The sequence below is a fragment of the Canis aureus genome, chromosome 1 (assembly GCF_053574225.1).
Source record: "Canis aureus isolate CA01 chromosome 1, VMU_Caureus_v.1.0, whole genome shotgun sequence".
In the NCBI taxonomy this organism is placed as follows: Eukaryota; Metazoa; Chordata; class Mammalia; order Carnivora; family Canidae; genus Canis; species Canis aureus.
The window spans coordinates 89,991,476-90,015,042 of record NC_135611.1 but is presented as its reverse complement, the minus strand read 5'-3'; the positions used below and the strand labels follow the sequence as shown (position 1 = coordinate 90,015,042).

The following is a 23,567-nucleotide window of genomic DNA, read 5'->3' as shown; positions in this document are numbered from 1 at the left end:
CCTGCCTGGTTCAGGACACACAGATGAGTCTGTACCCCATAGAGTCTCATGTACTTGGTGGGAGGGAGGGTCAGGGTGAGAGATGGGGACTGGACTCCATTTCTGTCTGACAAAAGTATCCCTCTCACTATGTTCCCAACAAAGGACCTGGAAAGACAAGGCCTCTTTGTTTTCAGCTGCCCCAATCTTGATTTTCTTCTGGCTAACTCACCCTAGCCCCAGACTTTTAGAACTCACTGTTATATCCGGCTTCTGCCTGTTGAGCTTGGCCAACCTACAACCAAATAAATAATTCTCACAATACCGTACTTCTAACTCATGCCCTCTTTCCAGATTGTAAGTTACTTGCCAGCTACTGTGTCCTTCGGCTCCTCAGAGAAGAACATCCAGTAGAAATAAATACCAGAGGATGCTTGGTCTATTATTTGTAGGTGGGGTAAGGCACAAAAATACCCCCCACCAGTGGCCTTCATGATCCATTCACAGAAAGGGTACTTCTAAAGAACCCCTTGGTGCAAGACTTCATTTTCTGAGTAAACTGGGCCACCTATTTACCTGTGGGTCCCTGAAGCCTGGCTCAGCAGTTTCTAGAAGCACAGGGATTTATTCATTAGCAAGCGTGAAATTGGCCCAAGGCCTGCATTCAACAGCTCTGATGCCAAAGTAGTTGTTCATTAGCGCCCGGGCATTAACACACTTGAAGGGTGTTAAATGGCCCAGGTTGTTGGCTAAGTCTAAGGAAGCTGTCCTTTCTTTCTCTGCAAGCTTCTTGCGGGGGAGAAAACTGTTTTGGTTTTTAAATAACTTCCTGAGCATCTGTAAGGCAAATGCACAAGTGATGCGTGGAGGACTATGTACCCTGAGTCTGGGATCAGTTTCCTTTGCAAAGTTCTGGCTGGTGCTAATAATCTCCACCTACCTCCACCCCAGCACCGAGATCCACTTCTTGGCATTCCATGTCAATCTCTGAACCTTGGGAAGCTGATCTCTAAGGACCATATCTCTCAGGCCTCCTTGTCCTTGGGCTTCTGCTTGGAGTTGGCCAATGGGAGGCACCAGCAGGGGATCAGTGAGGGAGAGGACACAGAGGTCCTGGTATTTTGTTCACTCCCCTGTCCTCCTCTGGGCCACCATGAGCCTCTGGCAGTGGTGACATTTCTGTAGAACTCTAGCTCTTGTTAGGGGATCCTCTGCTCTGCCTCTGCTTTCTCTAAGTCCCAGTTACAATAGGTCCCCTACCTTTGCCCTTTTAGAGCTGGAATGGATAGATAAAGGCTCCTCCCTGGGCCTCACCAACCCCATGTGCTCACACCCTGGCACCGCCGTCCCTTTGATGAATGCTTTCCTATCAAACCTTCTGAGTGATGCCAACGGTGTCCTGCCAGGACCCTAACATAGTTAGGTTACAACATGCAGAGCCCTGGGGACCCCGTGTCTTGGAAGGTCTGCCTGTTGACCAACCCTTTCCATATGCTCAGATCAGCAGAAGCTTTCCTTCCAACTACCTCATCTGTTTACCATCAAGGACTCCTGGAGGGAAGGTGAGCTATCAGCTTTAGCTTTTGCTTCCTCTCCCAGAGCCACTGAGTCCCAGTAAATAAATGTGCAAGATCAAAAGTGATTTTCACCTTTTTCATGGTTCTTAGCTCCCTGTAGTTAAGGGCAGTAAAGCAGACAAAGCCTTTGTCAGACCTGAAGAGTCCTCCTTATAGTCACCACACTTCCTCCAACCCCATCTATGTACTGGAATGATAGAAAACTCTGGCCTCAAGGCTGCTTAAGGATTAAGTGAGATAAAGCTGAAAATGGTGCCCAGTGCATACACAGCAAGATGCACAGTATGTTTTGGATGTCATTGTTTTTCCTTCCTCAGAGATGCCAGCTGTTCCTGGGACCATATGAAGGACAGAGCCATTGTGATGCCTGCAGAGAATACAAACTTGCCTAGAGCTCTAGGATGTCAGGCGGAGCCGCTCAGGCCTCCAAAGGCTGGGTTCATTCTGGCTGGGAATGCGCAATGGTGCATTAAAGTTGGCTTCTGAATATAAAAGTTTTGCATATTGTTAATTGGTTAGGCATAGGGAATGTTTTGTAACTTTGAGCTTCCAAGGAGAAGCAAAATGGCAAAGGAACAGAAGCTGGACTAGAGTCGTGAGGCTCTGGTCCTCAGTGGTGGGAGGGCTGGGCAAACCCTACTTAGCTTTGGTGTCCTGTGTGTTCAGTGAGGATAAGTCTTCAGGGTATTTATCGCACACAGGTCTTTACTGAGTTTCCAAGGACTGAGCCCTTAGAGCTGCTACTGGAACTTTCACATAGCCAAGTTTGAGAGCCACCATTCTAGGGGATTGGTTCTCTGGTCTAACAATTGTACTTATATAACTACTGAATAGTACCTAAGAATGATTAGGTGAAGTGAATGTGGACATATATGTACACGCACATGAATAAATGACATAAAGCATTTTTGAATTGGGATCCTGCTTTCCTCTGGGACTCTGTTCACTGAGATTCTACAATATCAAATTTAGTTTTTGCTTCTTGACATTTCATTGGCAATATGACAGGTGAACTCAATTGCAACATGCAATTGCAATATGAAGATTATTTGTATGAATTGTCCATAGGTGGATTAGGACCCAAGTGAATCCTCTTTATGAAGAAACTTGACAGCAAGTGGGATAAGTAAATAGAAGGATGGACAGGGCATGGAGTGTTGGTATTAATACTTCTCACTCATGCCTCAAGAGAGTTTTAAGACCAGTCCATTTGCTGCCAGAAGCACAGAGGTCAATGTCTCACTCCTAACACTGTTGCTCCAAGACTCATAGGCTGCGGCCACTCACCTAGATAAGCCTGGCTTTTAGAATGGAAAATCCTGGTGCTAACCAGGTATGAAGACCCTTAGCCCTGCTGAGGCCTTGCAGGGCAGGGATGGCATGAACTAGTGGATCTCTAGTAAGCTCCGAAGTCACCCAGGAAGACAGGTTAATGTACACCACTGGCTTCCATCCTTCCTTACTGCATTCAGTAGTTCCAGGAAGGGTTTTAAGAATTGGCCCTAATTTTACTAAGCAACCCCCATGCCCCCATTGCTGATGCTGTTGCAAGAATTTGAAACTGAGCTTTCTCAAGCTAGGGGTTGGGACTAGGTGAGATGCTAAAAAATTGGAATCCTGGATGTTTTTGTGGCATGGGCCTGACTTATTTTATTTTTTAAAGATTTATTTATTTATTTATTTATTTATTTGTTTGTTTGTTTGTTTATGATAGACACACAGAGAGAGAGAGAGAGAGAGAGAGGCAGAGACACAGGCAGAGGGAGAAGCAGGCTCCATGCCAGGAGTCTGACGCGGTACTCGATCCTGGGACTCCAGGATCGTGCCCTGGGCCAAAGGCAGGTGCTAAACTGCTGAGCCACCCAGGGATCCCCATGACTTATTTTTAACCCAACTGCACATCACTTTCCATTTCCTCCCCTGCATGACTTTTATTTTGTTTCCTTTGGGCCTCCGTTGTCTGTATCCTGTTTGCTTTTTTAAGGTTTTATTTGTTCATGAGAGACACAGAGAGAGAGGCAGAGATACAGGCAGAGGGAAAAGCAGGCTCCCTGTGGGTAGCCCAATATGGGACTCGATCCCAGAACCCCGGGATAATGACCTGAGCCCAAGGCACTGAGCCACCCAGGTGTCCTGCCTGTTGTCTGTATCCTATTGTTCAGTAGTGTTCCCTTGTCCTTAGGTTTGAACTTAAATAGACAAACTAGAGCTCATGGGGTAAATCTTACCACCTCTCTCTTAAAAAATTATGGGGCTTCTGGGTGGCTCAGTGGGTTAAGCCTTTGGGATTGAGCCCACATTGCCCTCTCCCTACTCATGCTCTCTCTCAAATTAAAAAAAAAAATCTTTAAAAAAAATGGGTACTCAATAAAAGTTTAAAAAAACTATTCACTTAATGTCACAGTAGAAAGAACCCAGTGAATATAAAGCTGACTCTATCACTAAATCCTAATCCCCTCCTAATCCTAATCCCTGGGATTGTTCATATGTACATTTTTATGTACAGTTGAGTCTTGAGCAATATGGGTTTGAACTGTGTGGGTTCACTTACATGCGGATTTTTTGGATAAGTACAGTATAGCCCTGTAAATGTATTTTGTCTTCCTTATGATTTCTTAACATTATCACATGAATACAGTATATATACACAAAACATACAATATATGTATTAATTGACTGTTAGGTTATCAGCAAGGCTTCTGGTCAATAGTAGGCTATTAGTTGTTATGTTTTTGGGGAGTCAAAAGTTACATGTGAATTTTCAGCCATGCAGGGGCATGGGTTGGTGCTTCTCACCCCCACATTGTTCATGGGTTAACTACAGTTGGTGCCTATACTTTTATAGCTTTTTCATTTAACATCACGTCAAAACTTATCTCCATTTATCAGCATTGATAAAATGGATACTTTTAGTTGCTTTATGGTAAAAATCTTTTCACTTCAGCGATCAATTACAAAACAGGTATTAGTATTACTGTCTTCATTCTAAAATGAAGGAATATGGCTGTGCCTTTTGCTCTTCTGATAGACATGTGATAGAAGTTACAGGGGAAACAGATTAACAAGTTTCATTTTTCTTTCTTCCCCAATTAATATCAGTTGGTGCTTGTCTGATACCAAGTAGCATGCTAGGGCTACAGATAGTATCATAAAGAAGATAGACAAATCCTAGAAATTAAATAAGCAATACAGAAAAACAATTCTAAATTGTGATAACTGCTGGAATTGAGGTAAACAGGGTGTTCAAAAGGAGAATAATAGAGAGGAAGACATACTGTAGTGTAAGCTGCTCTGAAAGCCTTCTCAGAGGTGGTAACATATAATAAGCTCAAACCCAAAATATGTGTGTGTGTGTGTGTGTGTGTGTGTGTGTGTGTGTAGGGGATGGGGGGCAGGGAGGAGAGAGAGAATCTGAGAAAGCCTTTGAGGCTGGAAAGGCCACAATACCTCCAAAGAACCAAAATGGGAACAATGTGGCTGAAAGAGGGGGCAAGCTAGTAGGAGCTCAGATGAGAGCTAGAAGGAAACAGGATCATACAAGTGCTCTGTAGGCCATGATAAAGTGTGTGCTTTATTTGCAGAACACTGGAAAGTACTGAAGGGTTTTCAAGAGGAGAATGACATGTGTTTGAAGAATTGGCAGCCCCATCAGAGTGGACAGACCGGCACAGAAACAGATGCAGGCAAGCAAAAGAGGAAGTTATTGCAAGAGGCGCCCGAGAGAGGATGGTCGATCAACCAGGTAGGGAGCAGAGAAGACAGATGAGGAGAAGCAAGAGGCTGGAGGTGTGTTCTCCAGTGGGCATCAACAAGAACTCTTAGAAGTTGGACAGAGGTAGATTTTAAGGAACCACCTGAGGTTTTCAGGGGGAGCGACTTGGAGGATAAAGCATCAGTGCCTAAGGGGCAAATGGTGGGGGCAACCTCACTGCCTTCCTGTAACATGCCTCATGCCCGGCCGCGCACAGACACGAACACACAAGAATCTCACCAGAAGGTCAAAGAAGAACCAGGCGTACTTGAAGACGGTTTCTCTCACTATCCCGGTGCTGACCACCATCTGCAGGGCGAGCTCCTCGTGGAAATGCTGGACGACAATGACAGAAGCCAGTCTGAGATGACAGGTGCTTTCTACACCAACATCTCTTCTCTCTTGTACCAACTGTTAGTCACTAACATGGCCATCCCAGGTGCCCCAGACCACCAGTGGATGGCAAAGTCAATGCTGAAGCTACTTGAGATGGAGGACCTTCTAGGTGGGTAGGAGTTGGTGAGTGATGGTATCAGGTAAGAGAGGTAGGTCTGAAGGAATGGCCTCAGCCTGGGAGTGACTCTGCATTCCTGGGTAGCAGTCAGACCTGGGACTGTTACTTTCCCCTTAGGCTCTGCTGCAAACCTTCTGTATGACCACGGGCAAGCCATTCCTCTCTTTGCCCTCAATGTTCTCATCCATAAAATGGAGGGTAACCATGGTGGTCAAACTGGAACGTGCATCAGAATCCCCTAAAGGGAATGGTAAGACACATAAGACTGTTGGGTCCACTCTCAGAGTTTTGGGTTTGGATTTGGTAGATCTGGGGCAGGGCCTGAGAATTTGCATTTCTAACAAGTTCTCAGGTGTTGCTGGTGCTGCTGGTCCAGGGACCTCAATTAGAGAACTGCTGTCTAGGTGATATCTAAGCTGCCTTCCAGAGAGGACGATTCTAGTTTTCACAATCCCATTGTGGCACTGTGGGAAACGTGATGGGTTGGGGTTCTGAGTAGATCCTCTGAGTGAGATGGTGGTAGCAGCCTGAACTCACAACCTCTCAACTCCCTGTGTCCCAGGGTCAGATGCTAGAAAGTTCCTCAGCTCTGCTTTATGTCTACCCTTCCCTTCAATGTACCCAAGTCCTCGATAGCAAATGTAGCAGATGGTGACTTCTGCATCTTTGGTACATTTTACATTCCCTGGTTTATCTGGCTACATCAGACTCTTGACAACAGTTTTGCTGGGGAAGGAGCTCAAGACTAGAGGTAGGGCAACCAAATTATCTCAGTTTTCCCGAGACCGTCTCGGTCTGAAAACAGAAAAGTCCTGCATCCCAGGGAGCCCTTGGTCCTGGGCAAAGTGGGATGGGTGGTGACTTTAACTACCAGCAAAGATGATGTCTGGGTATTTTCTGGGGATTTCATTAATCTGATGACCATAAAACCTACAATCAATACAGATGAATTAACTGTTTATCCTTCTGGGGGTAAGAGAGCTAAAACGATTTGAACAGCCTAATACCACACCCTAAGCATATATGGCAGTTAAGTTTCAAATTCAACCCCTGAAAAAAATTGATTATAGCAAAGACTGCCCTGACACACTTTTATGGTACCTGCCCTGCATAATGTGGGTGCAACTCAATTTACCATCTTACGTACATTAACATTTGAGAGTCACTAAGCTATACTAAGAGGACACAAATGGAAAAATCCATGTGCAGATCTCTGGGGATTCTAACTATCTATAGCCTCAGCCAGTTAACGGTGATGAATGTAAAATGCTTAAGTGCTTCAGCATGTCAGGAGGTTCCCCCTCATTCTACTAGGTGAGTCAAACCTTTATAATCTTAATACACAGAAACGCATTTGTCTGCTGCTCGGAGACGTCCATGAGGCTCACCCGCCTGGGAGCGGCAGGAGGCAGAATGTTAATCTAGCAGGTGGTCTAAGCAAGCACATGATGTAAGTCGGCTATGCCTGGGTCTTGCCCCTTTAGGAAAGACTCGCTCCGCTAGCTTCAAAGGTAACCTCTGGAAAATAGGTCAGTTTGCCTGCCAGAGTCTTATGGCAAGAAGAGATTAGACGAGGATAAGCTGCTTCTTAAAGTAATTTATGTTGCTTACCAGGCAACATTATTACTAGAACACCTTGCTCCCGAGGTTAGAGAAGATAGCCAAACAGCTAAATCCTTTTTGCTGAGCTATTGAAGAAACATAGTGTCTAAACTTCCCTCCAAAGTGAAATGATTCTCTTCCAGTCATTGAGGTGACCAGGGACAGAGTCAAATCAAGGCAACAGCAAAACCGCACGCTCGCTTGCCTGAAGGAAGCCAGGCTGTGGGCAAACCATGGCTTTTAAAAAGAAGGACAAATGGTACATGCAACCAGTCCCTGCAGAGCCCAAAGCTAAGTTTTAGAGTTAAGTGAAAAATTACTTTCAGCACCTAGCCATATCTCCTTTCACTTTGAAAATTAACTCCTGGTACCTCTGAGCCCCAGACATATGGGGCCCGGATTATTGACAAGTCTGCACCCTCAGGCCCTGGCAGCCGTAACCCCACCACCACCACCCAACGCTTGATCTTTCCCTCACTTGGTGCAAAGATTGCTGAGCTGAGGCTCATTCCCTCCTGGCATGTTTAATAAACATTCCTGTGGTGTCAGCTGTTGCAAATGGCTTCCCGTGTTATCCTTCCAATCAGCATATTTACATTTTAATAAGGGTCTTGAGAGACACTCAAGACCTTCATTTCAGTAACTACTCTAATGCAGCAACTCTTGGGTGCCCCACAGAGAAAAAAGACACCCCCACCCCCACCCCTTAGACCACACAGGCCGCGACTGTGACTGGAGAATTTTTGTTATTATCAGATGCTCTGGCAAACAGCTTGTAAAGTCTCTGAACTCATAAGTAAAGCTGATTAGAAAGAATTTTGAGGAAAGCCTTTCATGTCACTTGATACAGTATTGAAATAAATGACACCTAATTATTGCCATTCCCTTCTGTTGAGGAGTAACTGTCCCCAGCTCACCTCCTACTGAGAAAGAACCTAACGTGGTGGTTCTCAGACTGTGGTCCCTGGATGAGCATCACCTGGGAATTTGTAAGAAATGCAGATTCTCAGGCCCCCACTTCAGAACTATTGAATCAGAAATTCCTAGGCGGGGGTGGGGGAGTGGGGGGCATTGGCGGGTAGGGTCCAGCAATCAGTACCAAGTCCTGCTGGTGCTTCTGATGCACGGTAAGTTGGAGAACCCTTAGTGAATAGGAACCAATTGGTCAAAAAATAGATGACAAGGAACGTAGCTACAAAAAATGCGTGCGTGCACCTGTGTGTGTGTGCGCGCACATGCGTGAGAGTGGGAATGATGCAGAAGAGCACTTTGATGGAGTCTATTATCAATCACAGCGAGAGGACATGGGTAAATTATCCTCACAACTGCCCCACTCAGTACCTTCTTGCTGGCTGGCCTTGGGGCTGCCGTGGAACTGGGAACATCATTATTGCCCGAGCAATAATAAGACATCCGGTTGCAGTTGCGATCAGCAGTCTGAAATACACAAACCATGACTCATCTGTCCACTGACCATGGTTCAATGAAAGGATGAGCCAGTGGTCTGGAACTCACAACCTCAGAATTCATTTTTAACATAGTTTATTTTTTTTCTGGCTACAAAGATAAAACAATTGCCATAAATAAATACAAAATGAAGCAAAGAATGTCAAGTCACACCTCATTCTACTTGCTCCTGAGATAATCACTGTTAGTAGTTTAGTGTGCAGGGCAACTCATAGTTAAAACCTAGTTCGGAACAGGGGGTGCTGAAGTCCCTTTGACATTCTGATTTTATTGGGGGAGCATAAAAAGTGTGTGGGAACAGTGCCTCTCTGTGGGCTCAGGTGGTACAGCCTCCTAAACATGTTAAAAATTGTCAAAAACCACTCTGGACAAACGTTCTCCCCCTGCCACAAAACAAGTAGAAAATTCTTAACCCAATCCACATAGAAATTTAATATTTTCACTTTAATTAAAGGAAACCATAACAACCAAGGCTGCCAATGATAACGGGAGGCCACTTGTCACCTGTTCAATCAGAAAATGCTAATGCTTAAAGGAACCTTACCTTAGGAGGTTGGATCATGATGTGTTGGCAAATGTCTAACAACCAGCTCTTGGGGGGAGGAGCCAATTTGCAGCATTTGCCTATTTCTTTCTGTACCTTAAATACTTTTATCACAGCAGATTTCAAGTTCACATGACGTCACTGAACACAGTGTTGGGAAGAGATGTGCACTAGCAAATCATTACGTAGTATTTCCACCATACAGATAACAAATAACCTCAGAAAACAGATAAGAGGAAAATGTAGTAAAACAGTGAGGAAAATGTAGTAACCTCAGAAAACAGATAAGAGTAAAATGTAGTAAAACAGTGAGGATGGTGTTCCACTACCTTTTTAAAGTGGAATAATTTTGGACTTATGAACAAGTTGCAAAGGTGGTATAGAGGTCTCGCAGCCCCTTTTTCACCCTGTTCCTCTTGATGTCATATCTTATGTAACTCTGGTACATTTGTCAAAACCAAGAAATTAACACTGGCTCATTACTAGCAACTAAACCACAGATTCAGGTTTCACTAGGTTTTGCACCAATGTCCAGTTAAGATACAACTGAAGATACCATACCGTATTTTATTTTTTAATTAATATAATTTATGCATTATTTTATATAATTTCATTTTTAATGTTATCTAACAACCGGCTCCGAAAATTCTAGAAAATTTGAATAATCAGTTCTCAGAAACTGGTAGAAGCCAGCTCCGGCACAGCCCTGGGTCGATTCTGTAAGTCAAAAAGTGTGAGATAGGAACAGTTTCATGTGGTGCACACTCTAGATTGTCAGAATCCCTAGTTGTGGATCTATTGATGATCCTTAAGTTCATCCAGGGTTCAGCAACTCTACAGAGATGAGGAAAATGAGACCCAGGGCAGGAGTGGACTCACCCATGACCACACAGCTGGGTGGTGGTAGAGTCCAGACCCAACCTCGGTCTCTAGATTCCTTTTTTTTCACAACATACTGTCTCAAGTGGGTACATTTTGTAAGAGGAATTATGTTGAAACCTAGAGGGTTTGATTTATTGTAATCAGGGGAAAGTATATCCCTCTAAAAGTTTAGCCACAGAAGCCACAGATAATTGGAAAGAAAATTCAGACAAAGAATCTGTGGTGGCTTTGTGGAAAAACAAACAACACCGAATTATTCACTAAGAAGGGTGAATTTTATGGTGTGTGTGGGTATACCACAAGTTTGAAAAATATTTGCAAATGGGACACATTCTATAAAGTATCTGACCAGGATTCCTCAAAAAGTGTCAAGACAAGAGATGTCTACAAAATTGTCACAATGAAGAGGAGACTAAGGAGATCTGACTAAAAAATATAAATGTGGTACCCTGGGTAGGACCCCAGAAGAGAAAAAGGACATACATTGGGAAAAAAACTGAGAAAATACAATTAAAATATGAAATTCAGTTAATAATAGTCACAGATCAATATTAATTGATCATTAATTGTGACACACATACTATTCTAATGTAAAATGTTAACAGCAAGGAGGTTAGTATGCAGAAAGCTTCTGTACTATAGTCACGATAATTCTGGAAGTCTACAACAGTTAACAAAAAATAACATCAAGAAGAAGCAAAGAATTCATCAAAGGAAAACTATATATAGTCCAAGTCATCAATCCTCTCAGGACCTCATTTTTTGTTTATAAACCCTGGCTTTGCTCTTTGGAATTATTATATAAGATAATCTATGGATGTTAACGAATGTAAAGGGCAGACATTAAAAACAGGAAATGAGACAAAATACAAAACAACCATTCTATGCAACAACAAAAAAGTTAGAGTTACATGGTTTTTCTTGAAAAGAGACTTCATTGCCTCCATGTGGCTAAATCAGCTGTGCTGTAAAAACTTCCTACTAACTTCAAAAACTTCAACTAACTGAGCAGATCTTCAGATGCCTGTCTGGTCTCTTTTCAGAATGGTCTCCATCATTTCTAAAGCTGAGGCATTAGAACATGTGACCAGCAGAGCAGTGGCCCTGGTAGTGGTCGATTTTGTGTTCTCTCTCCAAAGTTTTAGTTAAAAATATAAAAGCTCGTGTCACTTTCCAGGCTTTGACACCTTCCGTACCTTTTTTTTTTTTTTTTTTAAGCATTTTATTTATCCATGGAAGACACAGAGACATAGGCAGAGGGGGAAGCAGGCTTCCTGTAGGGAGCCCGATGCAGGACTCGATCCCAGGATCCCGGGATCACGACCTGAGCCAAAAGCAGATGCTCAACCGCTGAGCTACCCAGGCATCCCCCTTCGGTACCTTTGAAGACATGATGTTCTTCACTTCTTCATCTGCGGCACAGTGTGTCCCCGCAAGGTCTGGGTTACTACTGCTCATCACCCGGGCCTGCATCAGCTTTGAACTCACGGCAGCAGCAGACGTGCGTCCATATGTGTGGTAGCGAGGGTCAGGGAGGGCCACGGGGCCACCTGCACCCCACCAGGTACAGACATGTTAACAGAAGGGGATCAGAGTCACTTACTGTACTTGAAAGGGAACTGCAGAGGGACAGGGTGGAGAGGGGGATGCAAACCCACTTGCTTAGATCTTGGAATTAGGGTCTTATTATCAAATGCTTGGGGGGGGCAGAAGGGGGTAAGTAGATAGAGCATGAGGCAGCAGGGAGTGGTGAGGACTGGGATAAACTGGAAACTCCTGCCTCATCCAAAGGTAGGCACTGCTATTGAACTTCACCCTATTATTGCCATGGGGAAACAGCCCCCAAGGTTGCCAGAGCTTCTGCTTGCTCAAGGCAAGCTGGGAATGGGGACTTGTAAATTTATTAATATTTAAATTCAGACAATTTTGTAAGTCATGCAAGATCTTCAGACATCCAAGAATCCAAAGACTCATCTGCACCTCATGAGGGTAAGTATATACTACATATCGTTTTTCACTTTTAAGTACGTACATGTCTCCCGAAGTGATTATGCAAGTCTATGAGATAATACCAGTACCTTTAAAAACTCAATTGAAATGACAGGTTAACTTGTCTTGAGGCTTAATGGATTAATAAAAATGGCAAGTTTCTTTGCTGGGACCTGGAATTTTGTAAACTTGTTGATGCTACTTTTTACATCCTGCAAGGATTACCTCTGTACATAATTGGGAAGAGTGGAGAAATACATGGTCATTATTTCAAAAGTTTAGTTTGGGGGGAAATGAGGAAAGGGATTTAGCTTTTCATAATGAAAACTTTAGGAACCAGTGCTCACCACCACTATCAGATATTTATCGTTTTCCTTGTCATTATTAGCCTAGCATCCTACACACCCGTTGTCATCTTTGAAAATAAAGATCCCTGCCTGAATCAGAAATTACGCACTGGGTAAAGACCAGGGAAGGGATATAGCCCAGGCAGAAAAAAAAAATAAATGCTTAGAGTATAAAAAGAGGGAGGGAGGGGTCCTTGGATGGCTGAGTCAGTTAAATGTCCAACTATTGATTTCAGCTCAGGTGACGGAGTTGGAGTGGGGAGTAGGCTTGAGATTCTTTTCCTGTCCCTCTGCCATTCCCCATGCTCATAAGCCCTGTCTCTCTAAAATAAATAAATAAATCTTAAAAAAAAAAAAAAAAAGAGGGAGGGAGGCAGGGAGAAAGCAAGCAGGGAGGGGGGGTGAATCTAGAAATAAACTTTTAATTTCAGCATTCACATAGGTTTTGGGTAAATGATCCATAAATAAATTAAAAATTAATAAATCAGTCTTAACTGAATAATAATTTAAGTATAAAATTTCATTGTGGGCTATTATATTTTGAGTTATGGGCAGGGGGTGGGGATGGGGAGGGGTGGAATGGGACAGGGCCTGCCCGCCAGGTGCCCAGGCTGAGGGGAGACCCTACCTGACTTGGGCGGGTCCCTCGGCGGCTCAGGCAGGCGGAAGACATAGTGCACATAGGAGGCCAGGAGGCAGTTCCTGCCATGCTGGTCCTTGGCCAGGTCCTTGCTGTTGTGCAGACTGTTGGCAATGGCCACCACGGACTCAAAGGCAAACTGGGAGAAGTTGGCTAAAGAACCAAGAGGAAAATGAGTGGCCTCACACCTGGTCGTGAATGAACCCAAACTAGAATGTTCTCTGAGGCAGTGTCTGGGAGTCCTCACCGCTGGCCAGAGGAACCGGGCTGCTCACCACGATGGCTGGGGCAGGGCGAGTTGTGTTGGGGACAACCCCTCCACCCCTGGTCTGCTTACTGCAGATGACCTCACCTTGCCTCCTTCATCGGCCCCCTGTGGCCAGCACTGGAGCTCTTCACGGCAAAAACACCAGCCCGTCTAGACATCCTCCCCGCCCTTCTCCACCTGGCTGTGACCTGGTGCTGCTCAGTGGGACCGGCCCTGCCATGAGCACTGTCTCCTGGGAGTGTGTTGGACACACAGACTCTCAGGCTTCACCGCAGACCTACTGAGTCAGGATCTGCATTTAACAAGACGTGCAGGTGATTCTCATGCGTGCCCACCCCGGTTTGAGATGCGCTGTTGCCCCCTGAAGATTCTCCGGGTACAGATTCATCTACAAATGCAGATGTCTCACACCCTTCTCCACAGTGGGCCCGCACAAAACTGCTGATTTACTGTGGACGGTCTTGTTCGGGAGCTCCAAGCCCTCCAGAGCATGGCTCCACCTTCGCTACTCAACCTCGGACCCTTTTCTGCTCAAACTCAACTTCCTTTAAAATGAGGCAGCTGTCGTTCTGTCCCCATCACATGTCTGCTCTGTCTTAGCTCTGCACTTTTGCTCACGCTGTTGCCCTCACCTGGAAAGCCCTCCAAGCTGCCACCGGCAAAATCCCACCAGCCCTTCACTGCTGGGCACCATCCCCCCGCCCCCAGGAAGCCTCTGACACCACTCAGCGCAGGGCTTCGGTGACACCAAGACACATAGTTCCTGGGCTGTTCCTGGCGGTGAGCTCTGTCTCTCAGAGCAGGCCTCCAGCCTTCCAGGATGAAGGACACTTCTCCACCTCCTGGTCTCCCCAGTGCCTGACAGGTAGGTTCTGAATGAATACTTCTATACCACGTGCTTCCATCTCTTCGGCCTTCTCTCTCCGCATGGCAGGTGGCAACTTGCTACAAGGCAGCAGCTCAAAGCATAGGAATGAACACTTTGCCTAATGTCCAGGTCTCTGTTAAACAGCTGGAACAAATATGTGAGGGCGAGGGCACGGAAAGGGATCTGGGGAGCATGCAAGCTTGCCCCTCTGCAGGCATCTAGCAGCTGCCCCTACGCAATGCGGGCCTACAGCATAGGATACCCTATCTGTGGAGCCTTGAGAGAAGATCCCAGGGCACAGTGAGCAGAGGTCCTGTTCATCCCCGGCTCTGAAAGGTCTCCAGCATGTGTGGCAGACCATGAGCTCATCATTCCCTCCCCACCAACTCACTCACATGCCACAGCCCAGCCGTGTTATTTGCTTCTTTTCTGACACTCCCAGGAAAGTGTCTTTTGACACTGTTTTTGGAACCACTTTGTTCTAAACCAGACACTCTGGTTTTCTGCTTTTGCCCTGTGCATCTTAAAATCCCCATGTTGGCCTCTTTTTTTCCCATGCCACCTTCAAACCCATCTCAAATACTGGCTTCTTCCTGGAAGGCCTCCTTCATCCTCCCAGATGGATGTTTTTACCAGCCCCGCCCCCAACATTTAGCTGTGTTTGAGGATGGTCCTGTGTTGCTGCTCTTTGCTATGATTTAAGTCTTCCAAGGTCCCATATATTCTAGACTATTACTGCAGAGCCCACAAAGCTTAGCAGAGTACTGGGAGCATGAGTGGTACCCAAAAGACATCTGCTGGATGGGAGGGCACAAAATGACATAAGCCCAGCCGAAAACAGGGTCAAACTGCAGGAGGCAGAGAACCACTGCACCCAGCTATTACATGACATTGTCTCCAGGGACATCTGACACACTGTATTTAGAGTTAATTTGTTCAAAGCAAGCATTTAAAATACATTGTAAGACAGAAAGTTGATGAGCGGCTGCCAGGGGCTGGGGGCAAGGGTGAATGGGGAGTGGATCCTAATGGGCACAGGGTTTCATTTGGGGTTAAAGAAAACCTTCTGGAATTGGATACCAGTGCTAGTTGCACAATGTGAATGAGCTAAAAGCCAATGGATTGTATATGCTTTAGTGAATTTTAAAGTATGTGTATTATATTTCAATTAAAAAAAAGTGATCACACTGAATTTCAATTTAGAAATTTCCTTTCCTTCCATGGAATATGAGCTGTTTTACTTCCTCCCAACATTGTATTTCCTCATTGGCCAAGCAAACAAAATATCTCAGAAGTAGAGTAAGTCCACCAATTGCCAGGAATGGAATTTGAAAGATTGCGTCTAATCATTCAATACATATAACTATAACTTGGGGGGCACCTGGGTGGCTCAGTTGGTGAAGCAATGGCCTTTGGCTCAGGTCATGATCCCACTGGGATTGACTGAGCCCCACATCAGGCTCCCTGTTCCCTCTGCCTGCCACTCCCCTGCTTGTGCTCTCTCACTTTGTCACATAAATAAATAAAATCTTTAAACAAAACAAAACAAAACAAAAAAACTATAACTTGAAGCATCCTATAATAATAGGTTTTTGGGTTTTTTTTAAAAACTCCCAGGGAGTCTCAACAACAAAAAAATAATCACTGGACCTGGCTTCCCTTGGACTCACATCAGCAATAGAAAGGAAGATCCCATTGTCCCCTGTTCTCAGGATTTCTGGAAGATCACATGTAGTACAAAGCGCAGCCCACCCGCCCTGACTCCTCGCAAGCCCTGCAGGCCTCCCACCTGTCTGTCCGGCGATGAGCATGGGCTGCACGGACAGCTGGAAGAGCTTGTCCAGCACCAGGTGCAGGAAGAGGACAAGGGGCTCCAAGCGGGAGGAATTGAGGCAGATGAGACTGAGCTTCAGCTCGTGCTCCAGAGAAGTCTCGCTGATCTTCTGGTCCAGCACACGGATGGGGAAGGTCACCTGGCTCTCCAGGGAGTGGCAGAGGGTGAAGAACTTCTCCAGGTGGTTGTCCTGGGGAGACGGAGAGATGGGCCTCATGGGGCTGACCTCGTCCACGCTGCCCAGTGGAGGCATGAACACAGACAGCCCTTCTTCCTTCCTGGACAGAGTCTCTTGTCTGGTCACCCAGACCCGAAGGGAGCTGGAGGATCCAGCTGTCTCAGGCTGAGGTTCCAAACTCCTCCATAGGGTGATGGGGCACGAAACAGAGTCACTTGACAACCATTACCCGAAGAAAATAAAATTCGGCTCTGACCTGGTGTGTGGGCAGAGGCAAGCACACCAGGTGAAAATCACTGCCAGAAAGGGGTCTGAGCAAGCATAAAGTGCAGATGGCAGTAAGAAAAGGAAAGAATGAAAAGGAAGGAAGGAAGGAAGGAAGGAAGGAAGGAAGGAAGGAAGGAAGGAAGGAAGGAAGGAAGGAAGGAAAGAAGGGAGGGCAGGAGGGAGGAAGGGAAGGAGGGAGGGAAGGAGGGAGGGAGGGAAGGAGGGAGAGAGAACTGGAAGGAAAAAAAAGTGTTCCTTCATCTAGGTGCTAGCCATTTTTATGAGGTCTCTCCATTTAAATGACAAATAAAACCTGAACAGGCCTGTAGCCTCTACAGAGAACTAAAAGGTGATTTTGTTTGTTTAATCCCTGCACAAAGACTGTCACTGATCTTTTATTGGACTGTCCATAGAGGCTGCTCTGCTGCACCGTCTTCCTTATGAGCCTCTGGCTCTGATTTGAAGAGGACTTTGAAGTTCCCTTACCTGGGTGTGAACAGAAGAAACAGCTTGCACTTCAATATTAAATACTCCCTTGTGTCCTTCAGCCCACTTAATGGGAGGATTCTGTAAAGGGACTTTCTGTGTTAAGAAAGAAAAAGAAAATTAAAAGATTAGCAAAATTCAATCCCCTGTTCCGATTACTGACAAGCAGAGCGAAGCAGCTGGAGGGTCAGTGTCAGGGTTACACAAACAGAACCCTCCCTGGAAGCCTGATACAACTGGCCTGGGAGTTAGGAGTCCTATCCCCAGGTTCGGTTCTTCATGGAACTGGTTATTGTTACTCTGACAGTTCGAATTAACTCTCATTTTCTTACACTGAACAGAGGGGTCTGAAGTGAGTGATCAGTCTTAAGCTCCCATCCAGCACTGATAATCCTGGATTTTAAGGATCAGAATAAAGTCATATTGCAGCAATTTCCACATTAATCAGGAATGTCAAGACAAAGTGTAGAATATCTTCTGAGACATGAAATTTTAATGCTTTCAAGTACCTGTAGTTACTTTGCTTTTAACAAAATGTTTCCAAAGAGCAGTCCCGCTAGGCTCCTACATTAATTACTCAAAATGACTCTTTTATACCATATATATATATATCAACGGTCCTGCAGTCCTTGGGGACCATTTCTTGCCTTACATTTCCATCAGAACAGTCATTTTCTAGAGACATCATCACACAGCACTGAGAACAGCCTAGCCTGACACAGCTGCATGAGTGTGGGTGTCTCTTGCATTCTAGTGGAAGGAAACATGTTGTACTTGCAAGAGTAGGATGTGTGCATGGGGTGTGGACTGCTGGAAGTATCTAAGAGTCACAAGCTGGAGCCCACAGTGGATCCAGCCTACAGACAGGTTCTGTTTGGACCAATGTTGGAAACATTTTGAATTAGTTGCCAACATTTGAAAGTCAAGAAATTTCCCATGAAAGCTTACTTTCCTTTTTTCCCTAAGATTTTTAAATTTATTTAAGACAGAGTGAGTGGGAAGAGGGGAAGACGGAGAGAGAGAAAGAGAACCTCAAGCAGACTCCTTACTGAGCATGGAGTCCAATGTAGAGCTCAATCTCATGACCCTGAGATCATGACCTGAGCTGAAATCAAGAGTTAAGACACTTAACCGACTTAGCCACCAAGGTGCCCCAAAAGCTTGTTCTAACCTCCCTTGAGAACTGAATGATACGAAGACATGGGCCTTCATCCCAGGGTGGCATCCATCTGTGGGGCAGAGAGCAGCTGTGACCCTCAAGGGGGGTGACCAGTCTCCATGGTGAACACATTCCACCAGGACCCACCACCCATTACATTGTTCACCTGACTCCTGGGCTCATTGGTGTTTATCTCCTATAATCTAAAGTAGCGCTGTCTGCTAGAAATATTATGTGAGCCAGTATGTCACTTGAAATCTACTGGTAGTCACATTTCAAAAATTAAAAAGGAACATAGATTAATACTTTTAATACTATGTTTCATTTCGCCCAACAGAGAGAGCCTAAAGACAATCGATAAAACATGTAATCAATATTAAAAAAAATACAGGATATATTTTACCCTATTTTTTCCCTACTAAATCTTTGATAGGAGGGTTGTGTTTTATACTTTCAGCACATCTCAGATTGAACTAGCCACTTTTAGTAACCACATGTGGCTAGCGGTGACTATACTGGACAGTGCAGGTGAAGCTGAGGGTATGTCTATAAAGGTAGCACAGGGCAAGAAGGAAAAAGGAACTTTAATATAAGGAAAGTAAGCATCAAGTTTGTTGCTTGCTACAACTTATCTCATTTCACGTCCACAGCAGTCTTATAGGCAGGTATGGGCTCAGTTTCATTACTGAGACTCAGAGGGTAAGCAATTCATTCAGGTTCTCCTAACGAGGGAGTGGAAGCATCTGGATTTTGTACCAGATGTATTTGTCTCCAAAAAACCCAGGTTCGTCTTCCAGCAGTAAGAAAATAATTGGGTATTCTAGGGAATTAGAATGGGCAGCTTGATGATGAAAAGGTGGTTTTCAGGGCTTCAGGATGGGGTCGCATTTCCAAATCATCCAAATCATAAAGAACCATCAGGGAACATCTGTGAACATACTTAGGTGGCTCTTAGGTGGTTTTGAGGAGAGTGGTTTTGATGGGAAACCAGGCATGCACCTGTAGTCCAGAGCGAAGGAAGTTTCTCTCTCCAGGGAGAAAAAAGCAAAAATGAGAATAACCGAATAGCCTGGGGATGACGGATGTGTAGTCAGAGTGGGGAAGACAGCTGACTCTAAAAGTTGAAACAAAAATCCAAATTCCTGGGAGATTCTTCAACATGAAAATTGCAAGGAAAACAAAAGAGATAAAGGTGGGGGGTGCCATGGATAAAAAGTCTTAAAAGACCTGTCAACTAACAGCAATATGTGAACCTTACTTGGGTCCTGATTCAAACAAACAACTATAGAAAAAATGACATTGATGAAATAATTGAAAATTTGATCACTGATTGGATATTTGAAAATAAGGGAACTATTAATTTTTAAGGTATGACAATGGTATTGGTTAAAAAAAAGAGCCTTTATCTTTTAACATAATTTTAAAATATTCATAAATGAAATGATACGATATCTGGGATTTGCTTCAAAATGATACTTATTGATGCAACCCTGTGCCAAGCTGACTGAGAAGCATGAGGGCTGGTGCAGATACGGTGCTTTGTAGTGACCAGTGGAGAGTCCACGGGGCTCCCTTCAGTGGGTAGGTAACAGCAAAGTGGGTGCGCAAGAGGCAGCAGAGGAAACGGGGAAGAGAACTCCCGACATTGGCATCTTTAAAGGAATAAAGGTAGCCAAATGCAGATAGCAACAACTGGCCCAGGGATGCCTGGGTGCCTTGGTGGTTGATCTTCTGCCTTTGGCTCAGGTCATGATTTCACGGTCCTGGGATCGAGTCTTGCACTGGGCTCCCTGCGAGGAGCCTGCTTCTCTATTTCTCTGCATCTCTCTCTGTGTCTCTCATGAATAAATAAATAAAATCTTAAAAAAAAAAAAAAAAAGGCCCAGAGGACAAACCAATGGAAGTCAGTGTGGGAACCTTTTATCTTATTTTAAAGATTTTTAAATTTATATTAGAGAGAGAGAGAGCACAAGCACCAACAGAAGAGTGGCAGTGGGAGAGGGAGAAACAGACTCCTTATTTCATCAGGAGCAGGGAGCCGGACATGGGGCTCAATCCCAGAACCCTGGGATCATGACCCGAGCCAAAGGCACCCTAGCCACCCAGGCATACCATGCAGGAACCTTTTGAAGGGATCAGTGCTGAGAGCAGTTGTTAACTCAAGTGGACTCTATTTGCCTCCTCGTTCACAATGCATAATTCTGTGAATCCCTCTGTTGTGGATAACGCCAGGTAATGCTTCCTTGGGTACAAGTCGCATTTACCAAATATTCAGAGTTGGTGATGCCTAAACGAACGGGGTTTCGTGATCATTATTCCTCCCCTCCTATCAGAGCAATGTGTTCTCAGAACATTCAACGTGATGGGCACCTGGGTGGTGCAGTCCACTGAGTGCTGGACTCTGGGTTTTGGCTCGGGTCATGATCTCAGGGTCATGAGATCCAGCCTGGCATTGTGCTCTGGGTGGAGCGCAGTCTGTTTGAGTTTCTCTTTCTCCTTAATCCCCTGCCCCTCCCTGTCCCCCACTTTCTCTCTCAAATAAATACATCCTTAAAAAAAGGAAAATGCAATGTGCTGACAGATGATTGCTCCCCAAATATGCTAAGGATCCTCAGTCATGTTTAAGGGCATAAGAAGTGGATCTGGGAAGATGGTCCAGACCACGGCTGGACAGGAAACGGCTACCACCTAGCTCTCTGGTTACCTCTGCAGAATGCATGGAATAGTTGGGTGGCAGCTTTTCCAAGGCAACTGGGAGACAGTAGGATCCAGTTTGAAGACGTTCATTTAAGAGAATTGGCAGCCACTGAAACAGATGATGTAAAGAATAAAGTGGTATTTATTACAGCATATAATTCTGGCCATTTATCTAGCTCACAATAATCAAATGCAACTAAATGATGATTAGATATTGACCAGGCCTCCTTTTGGCAGTAATTTCTGTCAAGTTCTTTGCATTTTAAATTCCCTGAGTGCTCCTAAGATAGTAATATCGATGATTTACTGCTTCCAGAGCCAAAGTAGTAGCATTTTTCTTTACAGCCAATGTTTGTAAGTGTCTGGACAACATCAATGTTTATTTTACCTTTTATATTTTTTAAAGAAATAACTTTCTTCCCCTTAGGGGAAAAAGAGCTGGTCTTACATGTGGAGTGTATACACACACACACACACACACACACACACACACACACACACATATATATATTTTAAATAAATGAGCATTCTTCCAATATCTATCACCCATAGCTTTCCGTTCCAGAAATTTGTCATCTGCTAAGTCAAGCCATTTCTGCTTTTTGCTAGAGTCTGGTTTGGCACATATTGCTACTTCTGACAGGAAAAAAAAAAAAAAGCAAGTGAATAGGACTGAGTTGTTTATCCCTGCAGGGACCTTGGAGTCCAACCACTGCAGTGTGAATTGGCAAGTTGAGAATGACTCACCGAATATCCCAGGAGACTTTCCACTGAGGCTCCTTGCTTCTGCTGACAACTGATATGATAGAAGGTGAACAGGAGGTGGTGATTTACTGTGAGCTTAGCAGGGAGCTTGATTTTCACTTCTTCATAGAAGTCAGGAGACCTGTTTCAAAAGCACATTATACACGAATAACTTTCAACAAGAGCAATGACTTCTCTGACTATAAATTGTAACACCACAGACCCTTTGCTCCTCAGAATTTGCCAGCTTGGGGTTTTGCTTTTCATTTGACATCATTCTGCTCCCACGCAGAAGATCCTTGCGACCAACCTTATACCACCAGATATGCTCCCCAACTAAAGGCTTTGTTAGGGAAAAAAAAAAAAAATCTGCACACAACGGAAAAGTTCAACTTAATTTGAAAAGAAGATGAGTCCCTTATCAGGCTCCCCTCATGGAGCCTGCTTCTCCCTCTGCCTATGTCTCTGCCTCTCTGTGTCTCTCATGAGTAAATAAAATCTTTTTAAAAAAATGAAAAGAAGATGAGGCTCCAAGTCTCACTGTGACCTCCTTTTTCTGTCTCCACCCCAAGAACAGGGACTGGTACATGTCTGGCACTCATCAAAGGGATCTGGATTAGCAAATGAATGCAGGCAGGCAGGAAAAGGAACCTGATTTACTGAATTACAAGATCCCAGACACTTTACTAAGGGCTTCGCATACATTATTCATCCTCATCTCAATGCAGGAAAGGGAGTTCAGAGAAATACTTAACAGGGCCAAGGTTATCAAGCCAGGATCAAACCTGAGTCTATTTGACCCTGTAAAGATTTCCCTCCCCTACCTGTAAAGTGTGAACAGTGGTTTTAGTTATTCTGTGACTCAGTTTACCCATAGAATAAGGCCTGTTCCATTTCTCTTTGGGGCAACTAAAATGTTTTTAAAGCAGATAATGGGGCAGGTGTAGGGTAATATTTAGAAGACAAGGAGACAGAGAAAGGAAAGAAAGGATTTTGTTTCTGGACCCTTGCTGTATCTCAAAGCAAGTTAGGAAATTTACTTCTTTATTTAATCCCATAAAACTTTTCTGTATCATATACAACAGAAGTCTCCAGAAGAGTCAAAGCCATATTTGGTTCTTAAAGACATGTTCTTTTCCCGGTCTTAGTTAATGGCAAAAAAAAAAAAAAAAAAATCATTTTGGGATACCTGGGTGACTCAGTGGTTGAGCATCTGCCTTCAGCTCAGGGTGTGATCCCAGAGTCCTGGGATCGAATTCTGCATTGAGCTTCCTATGGGGAGCCTGCTTCTCCTGCTGCCTATGTCTCTACCTCTCTCTCTGTGTCTCTCATGAATAAATAAATAAAATCTTTTTTTAAAAAATGTGCATCTCCAACCCAGAATCATAGAACTAGCATATATTTCCTTTGTCACTTAGTCTCTGAATTATAAAAACTGTTAGGAGAAATCACAAAAAAAGGATTCAGAAAAGCCAGGAGATAATGACACAATCATGGCATATGTTTAGAACTCTGAAATGCACTTACTTATTATGGTATGTAATAGCTGTGTATACTTCCTGCAGAAATTCAGGGCCGTTGGATTTTCCAAAGATGACCTGCGCACCAATATGGAAAGAACCAAATTAGCAGTGATATTTGGGTACATCAGACCAACTCCTATCAGCCTGATGGGTATTCTGGTCTCACAAAGCTGCATTTTGTAAACTGAGGGTGCTAGGTTTACAACTGACCCAAGGGCATACAGGTACAGAAGAACTGGCTGTAAAGGGTA

The 23,567-nt window shown here is 44.4% G+C and overlaps 1 protein-coding gene across 4 annotated transcripts in view; it reads right to left on the bottom strand.

Moving 5' to 3' along the window:
* DOCK8 (dedicator of cytokinesis 8) overlaps positions 1 to 23,567 on the bottom strand; it is a 229,918-nt gene that overhangs the window by 66,946 nt on the left and 139,405 nt on the right. For all 4 annotated transcript variants that reach the window (XM_077908265.1, XM_077908274.1, XM_077908284.1 and 1 more), the window contains 9 exons: positions 23,321 to 23,391; positions 21,797 to 21,935; positions 21,057 to 21,158; positions 17,194 to 17,289; positions 16,218 to 16,452; positions 13,281 to 13,445; positions 11,697 to 11,866; positions 8,765 to 8,860; positions 5,548 to 5,643 (listed from right to left, as the gene is read on the bottom strand). In XM_077908265.1, coding sequence (XP_077764391.1) covers positions 5,548 to 5,643; positions 8,765 to 8,860; positions 11,697 to 11,866; positions 13,281 to 13,445; positions 16,218 to 16,452; positions 17,194 to 17,289; positions 21,057 to 21,158; positions 21,797 to 21,935; positions 23,321 to 23,391 — 1,170 coding nt within the window. The remainder of the gene's footprint in view (positions 1 to 5,547; positions 5,644 to 8,764; positions 8,861 to 11,696; positions 11,867 to 13,280; positions 13,446 to 16,217; positions 16,453 to 17,193; positions 17,290 to 21,056; positions 21,159 to 21,796; positions 21,936 to 23,320; positions 23,392 to 23,567) is intronic.